General features: G+C 49.0%; 1 protein-coding gene across 4 annotated transcripts in view; it reads left to right on the top strand.

Annotated features, from left to right (window-relative positions):
* ZFP90 (ZFP90 zinc finger protein) overlaps positions 1-15,659 on the top strand; it is a 96,315-nt gene that overhangs the window by 59,815 nt on the left and 20,841 nt on the right. Inside the window, exons 1-2 of one of the 4 annotated variants that reach the window (XM_032854105.1) lie at positions 12,782-12,983; positions 13,272-13,338. The exons of 1 other annotated variant lie outside the window; for it this stretch is intronic. In XM_032854105.1, the coding sequence (XP_032709996.1) occupies positions 13,306-13,338 (33 nt within the window). In that variant the 5' untranslated portion in view covers positions 12,782-12,983; positions 13,272-13,305. 2 more of the 4 variants (XM_032854106.1, XM_032854108.1) reach the window with 2 other exon arrangements.

Here is a 15,659-nt window from a genome sequence, read left to right as displayed (position 1 = left end):
CAGGGGGGAGCCTGCTTCTCCCTCTCCCTCTGCCTACTGCTCTGCCTGCTTGAGCTCTCTCTCTTTCTCTCTCTCTCTCAAAAAAAAAAAAATAAATAAAATCTTTTAAAATATTAATAAATAAATAAACGTGTGCAGAGAGGTTTCATTACCGAGGGAGACATCTAACCCTTACCCCAGACTCTGAGAGGGCAGCTTGCACAGTAGCCGGAGGAAATCTGGGTGAGTACATCTGCACCTTCCAGTGGCCCCAGCAGGATCCAGATGCTCTTGCTTCTGTGTTCCCTTCTCAGGTCTCTGTGGTCTTTCTTCCTGACGAGATCTTGGAGGCACCTGGAGTTTTCAGTGAATGTCCCTTCAGTGAGCTGCCGGTCTATTGGCCAGGGTAGGAGTCCAAGCCTTGACTCTAGTCTGCATGGCCTCCTTTCCTCCAGAGACAGAAGCCCAGTGCCTGCCACCTCCTCCTTGCTGTGGCCAAAAGTTCATGATTTTCCCTACTTGTTTGGTCTGATTTCACCCATTTGAAATTAGATGAGTCACTCTTTAAAAATTCCTTCTAGGGGTGCCCAGGTGGCACAGTAGGTCAAGCACCTGACTCTTGACTTCAGCTCAGGTCATGATCCCAGGGTTGGGAGATCCAGCCCGGCGCTAGACTTTGTGCTTAGCACAGAGTCTGCTTGAGAGTCTCTCTTTCCCTCTCCCTCTGCACTGCCTGCTGCATGCACACACACTCTCTATTTCTAAAAATAAATAAACAAATCTTTAAAAAAATTATAAAAATTGTTTTTATATGATTATATGTTTTATATGGCGAACTGCCCTGTGGCTCAGTGTTGAAAAACTTCTGTTGATTCTTATGTCCACCTGAGCTCTTTTGAGTCCTGCTTGGATGACCTGAAGAAGGTGTGAGCTGGTTTTGAAAATGAGCACAAACTGGGGCAGAACCTGGAACACAAACAACTGGGAGGAAGGGCTGCTGTGGGGACCAGCTGGTATCTTAATCTCTCTCCCAGGGTCACGTAGTCTCTGAGCTTGCTCTCCTCTCTGCTCAACCAGCAGCACCTCTGTCCCCCACCTTCACTCTGAGTTTCCTTTCCCCATTTCCTAATTTGCTTGCTGAGTCTCTGCTTTCTTATATCTGAACATGGCACTGGGCTGAACATCTCTTGACCTCTCTGTCTCCTCCTCCCTGCATCTGCACCAGCTACCAACCACCTCCTCCCTGGAGTTCTTCATTCATGTTCCCAAGCCAGTTCACCTGTTTTATGCCAAGGCACATGATCTATCTCTGGACAGTCCCGTCTGGCTTCAATCACTGGGGCCAAAAAGGGAGGGCGTCAAGGTAGCCAGCATGAGGCAGGTCCCTTCTGATGCAGGCACCGCTATGAGTGTCTGCTCTGGTCCCAGACTGACTTTTTTATTCTGCTTACCCATGCTTGTGTTTCAATTTTGACCTTTGTTATTGTTGTCTAGAGGTCTTTTAAGGGTCCTTAAAAATTCCTCAGGCACCCAGCCTGCTTCACTGCAGAGGCTCCTACCCAGACACACAGCAGCCTGGCAGGGGGAGGGTCATTCATAGTTAAACAGGAAGTCCCTTCTTCCTCCCACTTTAGTCTCACCTTTCATCAAAAAAGGGAGGGGAGGCCATGTTTAATAAACACCCTCCATTAGATTAGATCGACGGTCTCTAAATACTGCATTTCTTCTAGAAACAGTATCTCTTGTCCTCACAGTAGAGCATGTGGTCAAGAGGAAATTGAATAAAGTCCTTTAATCAGCCACAGTAGTATTTGAATCATTTAATTTAGGATCTGACAACCACAAATTACTTTATTTTCCAGGCCAATTTTAGCTGACCAGGAGAGCTGGGCTAGTCCGCTTCATGCTTAATAAATCACTCCCTTGCCTGAACGTGTGAAATTTGGGGTGAAATTTGTGTGAAAATTGTGAGATTTTTCTGGGGCTTTTCAAGCATAATCATCAACAATCCCCCACGCTGTGTGTGCCTGACATGAGTCCTTGGCCAGGCTCCCTTTGCATGGCTTTGTGGCTGTAGAGTGAAGCCTCCAGCTGAGAGAGCCCAGGATGTGAGGCCCGGAGCTGTCACCTCTGCAGCCTGTGCTCTTTGTTCCTGGCTCCAAGTTCCCATGGCTCAGACGACAAGCCTAATCAAATTAGATGCTAGACACAGGCTGCCTGTTGTGGCTCCCCCTCTGCTGCCTCAGACTTTTCAACACCTGCAAAACCCCTTCACTGGAAAAAAAATGAAAGAGGAGTTTCTGACTTCAAACAACACCAGTGGGACATCCCAAATATGGCCTCTTCCAGAGCCGTGTTAAATCACCTGTGAAGTCCCATCGAAGGGCAAAGTGCAAGACTTCTCCTTCAGAACTATTCTAGATGTCAGTGTGTCTGAGCCCCTGGCAGATGCCTCCCCTGGCCACTGGGCAGATGGAGCTGGGCTGAGGAAAACCCGTGGGACTTCATTCTGTCTGTACTGCAAGCCACAGCCGTGTGTCTGTATGAAGGGCTTGCTTTTAGGCCACTCTGCTTATGTTGCTCACTTTTCTCCATTGATTCCAAGGAGACAAGGTGGTAAGAAGGAGGCCGGGGGGACAAAGCAGGATGCGTGGCATTCTTGGGGGCATCTTGCATTCCTAGAGCTACAGTACTCATAAATAAGTGGCATTAAAAGAGGAAGAATCTTGTGTGGGCCAGTACAATGCAGGGAATTGTAATTTTTATTTATTTTTTTAAAATTTTATTTATTTATTTTTAAAGATTTTAAAGATTTTATTTATTTATTTGACACGGAGAGAGAGATCACAAGTAGGCAGAGAAGCAGGCAGAGAGAGAGAGAGAGGAGGAAGCAGGCTCCCCACTGAGCGGAGAGCCTGATGTGGGCTCTGCCAAAGGCAGAGGCTTTAACCCACTGAGCCACCCAGGCGCCCCTATTTTATTTATTTTCTAATTATTTTTTTAATACTTTATTTATTTATTTGACAGAGAGAGTGAGCACAAGCAAGGGGAGCAGCAGAAGGAGAGGGAAAAGGAGGCTCTCTGCTTGGGGTCATGACCTGAGCTGAAGGCAGATGCTTAACCCACTGAGCCACCCAGGCTTCTGGGGAATTGTAAATTTTCATGAAATTCAGTTTTTTAGAGTTTCTATCTTAGTCCAGGATGTGTTGATGTGAAAGCAGAACCATCAGCAGCCAAGGTTACAAGGGGAAGCATGTACTTGCGGAGACCTGGGAACTCTGGGATGGAGCCAAACATGAGAGCCCTCCAGGCCTCCTGGGAACTGCATAACCACAGGCAGCATCTCCCCGGTGCAGACCTGGGCTCCTCACCCATCTCCCAGCTCTGGGCACCCCTCTCTGCAGATGAGCTATTGGTTCCTGCTCCCTCCCCTCAAAACTTGAGCATGGCTCTGGATTCATCTGATCATGACACTTGACCCAGTACTTGGAGAGCCACTATCTACCAAGAAAACCCCCTTCTGGCCCCTGTGTGTGTTGGGGGGGGTGTCTCCAGGACCAGAGTGCCCCATGCACTCTTGTCAAAGCCCTGGACAGCTGTAGGGCCACTGCGCTGTACAGGTGTTTGTCACGACACCCCTCTTGAAACTTACCTAAACAGCAGCTGCCCCTAGTTAAGAATGGGGGCAAAAATGGAGCTTTGGGGAAGCGCTACTGAAGCTCCTAATCCCTCATATTGTCACCACCACTGCCTGAACCCCCACTGCAACCCTGGGCCTGACTTACCTAGTTAACCCTTGAGTCTGCCATTCACCCCCGTGTAACCTGGAGCCCTTTTCTTAATTTCTGATGCTTGAAAGTAGAACAGAGATAACAAGAGCACTTTCCTTCCAGGATTGATGTGAAAATTGAATGAGATAAGAGTTCAGAAGCATAAACTATTTGGGAAATAATAAAGATAATAGATCATTTCACCCTAGATGCAACTGGAAAAACTGGATGCAATATAGAAAATGTAGATGAGTGTAGACTGGAGATATGATCTTAGTCTAGGAAGAAGAATATGTTTTGAATTGACATGAGTGAAATTTCATTGAAAAAAATTAAAGTAATTTATGTTTAGCCCTATACGCATGACTCATAAAATATAACTATAAAATAGTTTGTCTTGCCCTGGGATGAAATTTAAGCTAAATCCCTGTATGACCCCTTTTTTCACTCCTGGCCTGCCAGTAATTTTTGTCTCTTTCTTTCTCCCAGAGGCTTTCTTGATCAAGCTCTAAAATGACCCCGTGCTGGTTCACTCATGTCAGCAGCCACCTCTGTCTGATCTGCTAGAAACATTCACTTACCTTTTTTTCCCTCATGATCGCTGGGCTTGCAGGCAGACCCCAATGTGGCCACTCTCCTAGCTGCCCTGTGAAGACATCTGGCCAGCCTGTCTCCTGCCATTAAGATTTCTCTGACATAAATTGCCATAGCTCCCCGTATCCCTTCAGCTCCAAAGGACATTCAATGAGCCTTCCAGGTGATCCCACAGAAACCCCTTTCCCAAAGCTTGAGCTGAGGAACAAGCATCCTTCACTGTCACCCTGGATTCACAGCCCCAACTCCCCAAATATGTCCACAGAGCCCAGCACACTGCAAATGCTCGGATAGTGATGGCCTTTCCAGCCTTCTGATCTTGCCTCCCACGGCCCTGCCTCTCAGTGGCCACCTGGACTTGACTTCCCCTTTCCTGAGCAGTTCTAAGCCTTAAGTCCCAAGGGCAATCCCAGTCCTTTTCTTTCTTTCTTTTTTTTTTTTTAAAGATTTTATTTATTTGACAGAGACACAGCAAGAGAGGGGACACAAGCAGGGGAGCAGCAGAGGGAGAGGGAGAAGCAGGCTTCCGGCTGAGCAGGGAGCCCGATGGGGGGGGCTCCATCCCAGGAGCCCGGGATCATGACCTGAGCTGAAGGCAGACGCTTAACAGCTGAGCCACCCAGGCACCCCAGATCCCAGTCCTTAAGTGACAGTTATTGAGAGGTCAAACTGGGATTCCACTCTAAGCCAAAATATTCCTTTCTAGTCTTTGCCAACTGCCTCCAGAGAGAACAATCTCTCCACGCCTACAATATGAGGGTGGATGGGCAGGTGAGAAAGACGAAGGTGTCCAGCCAGTCACAGAAATGTGATGGGTATGGCAGTGTCCCAAGCAAGCACCAAACAACCCCCACATCGGCTGCTGGATATTTTGTCGCATTAAGGACTTATTCAGGGAACTCATGAGAGAAGAATCGCAAAGCTCCTTGCTCAGTGTGACCAAAGGCACCTCAGGAAATATCAGGCCTGGAGGCAAGATGAAAACCATGCCCCAGGAAACAGAAGAGGAGGAGGCTGGAGAAAAGAAGATAATGAGGATGGGGAGAAAGGGAGGACCCTGAAGTCAGAGATGCCTTGGGGAGAAACCTTGGGTTTGAGGATCAGCCCAGAAGCCCTGACAGAGGGGTCCATGCTATGTTCTTAGAGTGGACCAGGAGGAGACAGATGGTCTGGAAGGCCAGGCAGGGCCCCAGGAACATCCACCCCAGCAAGCCTATCTCAGATGATTAAAAATGGCAGCAGATAAATTTAACTAAACATGAGTAATGGGGACACAAAGGGGAAGTGAAGAGAAATAGAATATTTTAGCAACATAAGGAAATGAGAAGAAAATGACTTTGCAATGAAATGTCAAACTTCTGTGCCTGGAGGAGATGTAATCTGGTCATTGCAGGCTCAGGGGAGCGGGGGAGTCTGTGGTTATTTCAAGCAAATTTTAATTCACTTTAATTTAATAACATATGGCCAAATTCCTTTGTGGCAATGTCAGAGGATAGAAACGGGAGTCAGAGAGTTACCTGGGGTGTTTATGTTTGTTGTTTCACAAGGAGCTCTGTGTGTATGCATCTATCCTCCTATCCCTCCAGCCACCCATCCATTCAGAGAGTCTATGTTAAAGCCTGGGGCTTAGGAAAACAAAAGACAGCCTTGCCAGCTCCCACCTCCAGGATATCCTGGTCATTTAAGGAAACAGACAAGTGAACAGAGAGTTATAGTATAGGACCACATTGTGGGTCTAACACCCAGTGTTCATTAGAAGTTTGTGAATTGAGGGGGCACCTGGGTGGCTCAGTAAGGTTGGGTGTCTATCTTCAGCTCAGATCATGATCCCAGGGTCTGGGCTCCCTGCTTAGCAAGGAACCTGTTTCTCCCTGCCCTCCCTGCTCATGCTTTCTGTCACTATCTCTGTCTCTCTCAAATAAATGAATAAAACCTTTTTAAAAAATATTTTATTTATTTATTTGACAGAGAGATAGAGCACAAATAGGCAAAGTGGCAGGCAGAGGGAGAGGGAGAAGCAGGCTCTCCACTGAGCAGGGCGCCCAAAGTGGTGCTGGATTCCAGGACCTTGGGATCATGACCTGAGCCTAAGGCAGCCACTTAACTGACTGAGGCATCCAGGTGACCCTAAATGAATAAAATCTTAAAAAAAAAAAAAAAGTTTGTAAATTGAATGCATGCTTGAAAGGATGGTTCTGGGAAGGCACCAGAAAGGAGTAAACATCAAGCTGGGTCTTGAAGAATGAGTGAGTTCATCAGGTAGCCAAGTAAGTTGTGAGCAGCCCAGGAGGAAGGGACCACATGTAGCAAAGGAGTGCGGCTTACGATCATGCAGCTGGAGGAGACTGCCCAGGGAAAGTGGACAGGATAAGAAGAGGAAAAGGACAAGGAGGAGACAGAATCAGTGGATTTTGGATGGGGAATAAACACTCTCAGAAAGGCAGGCTCTGAATACCTAAAGCCTACCCTCACCGAAATCTCTACTCCAGCCTGGATGCCTATTCACTCTTCAAGCCTCAACCCAAGCATTATGTCCCCCAAGAAACATTTCTTTCCAATTCAGGTTGGGGTGAGTACCCCTTCCCCATGGGCCCCTGTCAGGCTCAGTCTAAGGGCAGCCTAACCTAGGTCCCTTGGATTCATGTATCTGGTTGTAATGTTAGAGTACATTAGCCATGAACAAAAATTACCTTGTTGAGAATAATTGCAAATTAAATAACTTGCAAGTTTATTTTAAAAACAAAAACTCAGGGGTGCCTGGGTGGCTCAGTGGGTTAGAGCCTCTGCCTTCGGCTCGGGTCGTGATCCCGGGGTCCTCAATTGAGCCCCACGTCGGGCTCTCTGCTCGGCGGAGAGCCTGCTTCCTCCTCTCTTCCTTCCCAGTACACTCTGTGCCACCAGGCCTGTCACTGCCGATCCCACCCCCATATTGGGTTAGCTTGTCTGCATGCCTGCCCATCTCCCAACAGAGGCTGCGATTCCCAGTACTGGTGATGCCATTCCCAACACTGGTTCCTCCCTAGCTTCTAGCCAGGCTGTCCCATCCATCCCTTCCCAAGGATTGCCAGTCCAGAGAATTGGCCCCAGGAGCTGAGGGGTGCTGGGAGGTGTGGCTAAGACGGGTGTTTCAATTTACATCATGTTGGACTTTTCTAGAGACTATGGAGTGTCGGGGGTAAGAACCCTCTTTTTTAAGCCCCCAGGACCATAGCTGGAAAGAGTGGGTGGTTAGGACTCCTGGGTCTAGGAGACAAAGCCATAGAAGCCTGGCTCGAGGGCAGAGAAGCTGGAATGGCTGAAGAGGTCAGGTGAGGGCCTAGCAGTAGAGGGACCCATAACAAGCCACCTCCCTAAACAGAGCTGCCCCCAGTTCCTTGCCAGAGGGAAATGACAGAGCTGTAGGTGCCCTGGATGTCCTGGTTGCTAGGCGGCAACGGAGGCTATGCCAGCCAGAGGGTCGCCATGGTAACCGCAGAGCCCAAAGCACTGTTATGTCCAGACCCCCGTGTGGGGGTGGGTTGTGCAAGTAAGGCCCAAGGTGTGGCACCCTGAAAGGTAGTGGATGGGTGGCGGTCAGCTCCAGGCAAAGGCGCAGGCTGGGATGAAAGACCCAGCTCACTTTCGCTTCCATGTTTTCTCACCTCCCCTCAGGTCACACCTGCGCAGTTTGAGCCAGGCATAACAGTTGTAGGAGAAAAATAAAATGGGGCTTTGGATCCAACAAGCCAGATTTTTCATTTTACAGATGAAATAGAACCCGCAGAGGGAAAGACACTTACTGGAGACCGCACAACTGCAGTCCTACAAATAAAGCTGAAGAGAAAATGGAGAAGAAGAAAATGATGCAAATGACCAAAGACCTCATCTAGAATGTATTCTGTTGTTTAACTTATCATTTTAAAATTTAAATTGTTTTAAACCCCAGCATTCACCTCATGAGTTAAAAAACACCACAATGCCACATGGAACTTACTAGTCTCCTTCAGCTGATCATATGCATCTTTTTCTTCCTGTACCATTTTCTTTCTACTCCAAACTAGCATCTTTCCTTCCCTGGGCTTCTATTTCATCCTTAAAAGAAAGGAGCTGACCTAGCTGATCTCAAAGCCCATTATTACTCTTTATGATAAAGCAAAGCCTTCATTCCATAAACTCAGCCAGGTTGACTGGGTACATATTTACTGGGCATACAAGTGGGTAAGATCCTCTTGGGGTTGGGGCGCCTGGGTGGCTCAGTGGGTTAAAGCCTCTGCCTTTGGCTCAGGTCATGATCCCAGGGTCCTGGGATCTAGCCCTGCATCGGGTTCTCTGCTCAGCGGGGAGCCTGCTTCCTCCTCTCTCTCTGCCTGCCTCTCTGCCTACTTGTGATCTCTGTCTGTCAAATAAATAAATAAAATCTTAAAAAAAAAAAAAAGATCCTCTTGGGGCTACAGTCCAAGTCAGACAGCTGACTGCAGTCAGATGTCTCTTTAACTGGACCCCTGGCAGGCTCTAAGGGCAGCCTAGCCTAGGTCCCTTGGATTCATGTATCTGGTTGTAACGCTGGAGAACATTAGCCATGAACAAAAATTACCTTGTTGAGAATAATTGCAAATTAAATAACTTGCAAGTTAATTTTAAAAACAAAAACTCAGGGATGCCTGGGTGGCTCAGTGGGGTAGAGCCTCTGCCTTTGGCTCGGGTCATGATCCTGGGGTCCTCAATCGAGCCCCACGTCGGGCTCTCTGCTTGGCAGGGAGCCTGCTTCCCTTCCTCTCTCTCTGCCTGCCTCTCTGCCTATTGTGATCTCTCTCTGTCAAATAAATGAATAAAATCTTAAAAAAAAAAAAAACAATAAACTCAGAGGGACGTTTGGGTGGCTCAGTTGGTTAAATGTCGACTCTTGATTTCAGCTCAGGTCATGATCTCAGGGTCGTGAGACTGAGCCCAGCAACCGGCTCCATGCTAGGCATGGGGCCTGCTTAAGGTTCTCTCTCTCCCTCTCTCTCTGTTCCTCCCCCTACCCTACCCTCACCTCTTAAACAAACAAACTCAGAGACACAGTTAATAAAAAATTATGATGTGAGAATAATCTTATTTTAGTTTCTAGTCCCTCATTGTTTCTTGCCCTCCTTCTATATCCTATCTTTGGCTCATTTTGTCCACTTCCTGGTTTCTAAGCAGAGTCCCCTGTGTTTGGCTGGAAAAGCCCTCAGATGCCATTAGCGCCTTGAAGTGCCTGGTAGGGTCAATCTTCCCACATAGTTAATCACATCCCAGTCACTGAACACCCTTGTCTCAGATAACAGAGGTATCTGGGGAAAACCTTCCTTGAATAGACATTTTTCATAAGTCCAAGCCCATGAGGAGAGAGTGGGGCCAGGCCACCAGGACAAAGATGGAATGCTAGGATGCATCTGGGGCTCCACTGACAAATGAGGAGACTTGAAAAACAAGGGGGCAAGTGACTGGCTGAGCAAGGTGGCTGAGCCAGAAGCCGAAGTGAGGTCTTCCGATGCCTGGCCCTTGAGACCCTTGCAGGGACTACATTGCCCTTGAGGTGACACCACTTGGGGCCAGCCTGAGTCGCCACAGCTAGGTTGGAGCAAGAGTCTGTGGGTCCCTTCAGCTCAGCCCAGAGGAGCAGAATAGCACCAGGGATGTTTTGTGAGGAAATCCAGGGCAGCGCAAGCTCAGAAAACGTGGGCTCAGAAAACATAGGTGTTAGGTGAAATTTTGTTGAACTGAAAAACATTTTCTGGGGCTTGTAGAGGCTTCAAGCTTGACTTGAGGGTAGTTGGCAAGGTTAGTAATGGTCCAGAAACTGCCAAATTAATGTTCGCATTATTGTTATGCAGATGACTTTGCAGGAGTACGGGGTCCTAGTGGCCAGCAGGTGGCACTAGAGCCCAGCGCTCCGCAGATGAACGCCTGGAAGTTGAAACTGTAGCAGGTGTTGGTCTGATGTGAGGGAGAGGGCCCAGGCGCTGAGATCTCGCTTTCCTTCCTGTCCCACTCAAAGCTCGGCCTCAGATGTAGCAATAGATGACTGAAGCTACGCAGCCTCCACTCAGCGCCTCTGTCCTATCCTCCTGGCCTGAGAGTGCATGGAAGACAGGGGACCTGAGTTCCCTGTTGGTCCAGTAATCGCTGGTTCTCTGGCTGAACAGAGTCGGAGCTACCTGCATCAGGTCCCAATTTTTCTCACTGGTTCTCGTGGGAACCAGGGGATTGAACATTTTTATGAACGTTTTTAAGAGACTGGAACTTGGATATTCCTGTGCTGTTGGGGAAGGCCTTAGCCAGAAGGCTTGGACCAATGGCAGGGCAAGTGAGGAATTGGTCAAATCCAGGTGGATATTAAAGATCGAGCAGATACGGCACCTGGGTGGCTCAGTTGGTTAAGCGACTGCCTTCAGCTCGTGTCATGATCCTGGAGTCCTAGGATCGAGTTCCATATCAGGCTCCCTGCTTAGCAGGGAGTCTGCTTCTCCCTCTGACCCTCACCCCTCTTTTCCTCCCTCTTTCTCTCATTCTCTCTCTCAAATAAATAAAATCTTAAAAAAAAAAAAAGATCGAGCAGATAAATGGAAGGCATTTGGCATTAGCGACAGGTCTTTTCGCCTCTGCCCTAGCTAGGACAAAATCCCGCTAAATAGTGCATTATCCGTTTCTCAGCTGAGGCGCTTCTCAGAGTGCGGCGGGGTGTGAAGAGGCTTTGGAGCACCTGATGGTCCCCGCCAATCCTCCTGGGCCAGGACCTCAACTGGACGTGTGAGATGGTCTTTTCAGCAGCAGTATTCCCAAGTCCAGAGCAGACGCGGAGGTAGTTGATATGGAGTCAGGAGGTCACGGAGAAGAATGTGGCTCTTGATTGGCTGCGAGGCTGCGAGGCGGCGTAGCCATCAACCCCCAGATGTGGACTGGCCTTGGAGAAACTGGCCTCTCAGCTGTCTTCACCCTGTGGCCATACGACATCGGCCGACCAGGATACCTGACCTTCAGCAGCAGAGACGGCCAGGTAGGGCCCTACTTCTCCGGAGGGGAGACTGCCGCCCCTCTCTCGGTGCCCTCGGGGGGGGCGGGGCAGAATGCTTTCCCTAAACGGGAAGAAGGGGGCCATGAAAAACAAAACTCAACTTTGCCTCATTTGGCAAAAGTCTTCCTGGTGAAAGCTGGCTTTCAGGGCTCCACCTACCACTCTTAGGTTGTCATTTTTGCCCTCTGTATATTCCTTACCAATTTTCCAGTGCATCAGTGTATTTTAAAAGGTTTTAAAAACTATTCCATCGGGCATTAAAGTTGCTTAGCCGCACCAGCAGAAACGTACGTGCATTTGTGAGTTCCTTAGAGGAAACCCACTGATACCTGACTTGGGAGATAAGGCTTCGCTTCAACCTCTTCCAACTTTCTCAGTTCATTCTCACGCCCCGTCAGTTCCACAGCCTCATAATGTTGTGAGCTGCACCCTTCACCTACCGAGAGCTAAAGCGCAGCTGTTTTCCTGCGTTTCCACTTACTACACAATGAGAATTCAGGCTGCTCTCCTTACACACAGCCTGTTCTCTAATTCCCTTTCCCTTTCTCTGGAAGGCATTGGGGATAATTATGTAACCCCCCCCCCATTTTCCCTGGGTGTTCTCAGTGTTTGAGAGTTTTCTTTCTCACATTCATCTTTGGGAGTCGGGGTAGAACCCTGCAATCCCCCCCCCCACCCCGGGTGGAGGACTTGCCATTCTGAGGTAATCTTTTCATTTACCATTCTAGTTTCCTTATAGAGCCTGCGAAAAAGGGGTGGTGTCGGGGCAACGGTTAGTAGCAACAGGGCAAATTCAGCACTCGGCTCCCGTTTTGTAATACCTGAGAGTGTCTAGCCCCAAATGCTGTCTTTCTTTAGAATGTGAAAGATCTAAATCCTCAGCTGAGTCCCGATTACCAATTCTGGGACAGCAGGAAAAGACTCTCTTATTCCCTTGGAGTAATAAGTGACTCGAGTTTCTTAGTCGTAGTAGGCGTGGTCTGGGGAATCAGTGTCCAAACACTCAGTAGTGACCCACAGGTAAACATGGCAACAAGAGAGGCAACAGAAGTAGCATCTTGTGATGATCACTTCATCACCCTTCACTGTCCTATTCCTATGGCTGAAGTCAGTACGTGAAACATATCTTACTGATAGGTTTACGTTTTCATTGCTGACCTCGTCCAAAGCAGTGCACACTAGCTCCCCGAAAGTAGGGTCTTTCCTTTCCCATCTGCCGCTGAATCCGGCCCCTAGCAACATGCCCCTAGCACAGAAGAGGTGTTCAGTGACTGTTACTGGAATAAATGAACGTACGAGTCTCCAAGCCACACCGCGCACCCCACCGCAGCTCCCCGGGAGTGGCTCAGCGACCTCCCAAGCAGGACCCACACGCGCGGGCCTCTGGGAAGTGTAGTTCGCCACGGCCCCGTTGCGGGACCCAGGCTCCGCGTGCGCAGGCGCACTTCCGGCTCTGCCCCGCCGCTGCGGCCATTGTCCGGCCCCAGTGCGGCTAAGGCCGCTTTGGGCCGTCCTTCCGCACATCAGAATTGGAGAGGACTGAACCTGCAGCGCGTGCAGGAGGAGCTGGCCCCAGCCCCGGGTGGGCCCGACGTCGCGAAATCCGGAGTCCGCAGGAGGCGGTAATTCCGAGTGCGCGCGGGTCAAGGCGGCGCCTCCCACGGGTTTGGCTTGTATCCGCCCGGCCGCGCCCACCATCCTGCGGGTGGGACTGGGCGTGGCCAGAGGACGGTGTCCAGGATGCCGAGAGCCCTTAATTTGGTATCCGGGAAACGACAGGCCTAGGCGCAGTCCGCGTAGCTTCCCAAGCCTCTCCGGGAGAAGTGGCTGAGGGACGGAGGCGGGCCCGGCGTGGCGGGGAGGGGTCGGCGGTTGCAGCCGGGTGAGTGGGCCCTGTCCTCTCTTCCCAGCCCCAGTCTGGGAGCCAGCCCCAGCGAGGCAGGAATGGCCCCGAGGCCTCCGACGGCCGCGCCCCAGGTGAGCAGCGCGTTCCTCACTTCCCCAGGGCGTCCCTACCAGCCAGGCCCCCCGGGGCGTGTTTAGAGCAGTCATTGTTTTCCGCCTGTGAGACAGCCTTTCCTAGCTTGGTCATTCCCGCAGAGCCTCCCAGCCCTGCGAAACCCAGGATATCCAGAGCTGAGGAGAGTGGGCGTCCCAAAACAGGGGCCGCACTGTGGGGAGGGGCAACCCGTGCGGTGCGGTTCTGCGGGAAGAGTTCAGAGTGAATGTGTCACTGTTGAGAGTCCTGAGTGCCAGTCCAATTCCTTGAACGATGTCAGGGAATGGAGAGGGTAGGGTGACAGGATAGAAAACTATAGAGGAGGAAGTTAACTGTTAGGGAAGGAGAGAGCAGCCCCGGCCTCAGACCCAGGGGCCATAAAAAGACCGTAGGAGCTGAAGAAGCTTGGCCAGGATTTGCCTTGAAAGAGGCTGGAGATGGGCCAGGAGGGAAAAAGAAAACATACGGAACAGGAAGGACCTGTCCCATAGCTTTTCTTGTTTTTTTACCTTAACAAAGATATAATAGTGTATACCCCCACATGTCCAGCCTGCAGCTTCGTTAATATGAAGCTGTTTTTTTTTTTTAACTCATGTATTCTTGTGAGAGTGGAGGCATTTTCTAGAAGCATCACAACTATGAGGTTATGCACTGATTTACCTAGAGTATGTGTGAAGATATAACAAGGTTCAGATGGTATTTTAATCCACACACTCTTTAGAATTAAGGACAAATCATAAACTCCAGTTGCTAAGTGTGTGAGACTATCAGAATCAATCCAGGGGCGCCTGCCTGGCACAGTTGATTGAGAATGTGACTCTTGAACTCCGGATTGTGAGTTTGAGCCCCACGTTCGGTATAGAGATTACTTAATCCAGATAAAAATGCTGATTAGTAATATCATATAAAAAGCAGTTTATGGTAAATTGGTGGCAACTGGGTGGCTTAGGTGTTTAAGCATGGGACTTTTGATTTCAGCTCAGGTCATGATCTCAGTCAGGGTCATGAGGTCAGATTCTATGATCAGCGGAAAGACTGAGATTCTGTCTCTTCCTTTCCCTCTGCCCCCTTCCTGTTCGCATGCATGTGCGCTCTTTCTCTAAAGTAAATAAATCTTTAAAAAAAATAAAAGTTTATAGTAAATTAAACATATAATGCCTTTATATGTTTTACTTCTTGTTGTGTGTTTTTGTTTTATAAAGGTGAGCCTTAAGGAGTAAAACAAGTAACAATACTAGAACAAGATAGTTGTTTGGTTTGACATGAGCCAGAGCAAATCAATCACTGGTCATCAGTGCAGTTCTATATAAAGTGCTTCCTCAGCAGGCTGTGAGAATTAGGACTGCTTAACACACTTAACATTTCATGGGCGTGTTGATCCTTTCATTAAGGGTTGCCTTTGTTTTTCTTCTTCTTTTATTTTTTTTTTTTTAAGATTTTATTTATTTGATACAATGCGTACAAGTAGAGGGAGTGGCTGAGCAGGGAGCCTGATTTGGGGTGGGGCTCCATCTGAGGACCCTGGGATCAAGCTGTGAGCTGCAGGCAGATGCTTAACTAATTGAGCCACTCAGGTGCCCCAGGGGTTGCCTTTTTTTTTTAAGATTTCATTTATTTATTTGACATACATAGAGAGGGAACACAAGCAGGGGGAGTGGGAGAGGGAGAAGCAGGCTTCCCACTGAGCAGGGAGATGGATGCGGGTCTCCATCCCAGGACCCTGGGATCATGACCTGTGCTGAGGGCAGACGCTTAATGACTGAGCCACCCAGGTGCCCCAGGGGTTGCCTTTTTAATGGTGAAAGTAGATTTGTGTTCTGAGCAGTGACTGTTAGGGACTGCTTTAACTACACTTTCAAAACTTTGTTGCCCAAGTACTCTAGTTCAGTTATATTCTCTTGGCATGGCCTGACAGTTCCCTTGGATTACCTAATCCAGGCTGCAGGTAATGACCCTGGTGGAAAGACAACAACTGAATCCACAAAGGGGGTTTTTTGGTCAGAAATTTCACTTTGTCGAGGTTCCTCTTCTCTGAGCTTGGCCCTCCAGGGAATGCAAGAGATGAGTAATCGAGTCATGTGACTGCTTCTCCTGGTGGTAAACTGAGAGGGGGGTAGCTTCCTGCAGAAGTATATAGCACAGGACAGGTGATGTTTCTGAGGTGCAGAGGCTGCTGTGCGTACAGAGAGGAGAGTGGAAATTCTGCCTGTGGGAAACAGTCAGCGGAGATGCCATTTCTGCATAGAAGCAGAGTCCAGCAAGTGAAAGTGAAGGGGGTGGAGATAGAGCTGATGGAGTT

This window comes from Lontra canadensis, unplaced genomic scaffold (assembly GCF_010015895.1).
Source record: "Lontra canadensis isolate GAN:19392208 unplaced genomic scaffold, GSC_riverotter_1.0 scaffold8, whole genome shotgun sequence".
Taxonomy (NCBI): domain Eukaryota; kingdom Metazoa; phylum Chordata; class Mammalia; order Carnivora; family Mustelidae; genus Lontra; species Lontra canadensis.
This window is presented reverse-complemented; position numbering and strand designations above follow the sequence as displayed.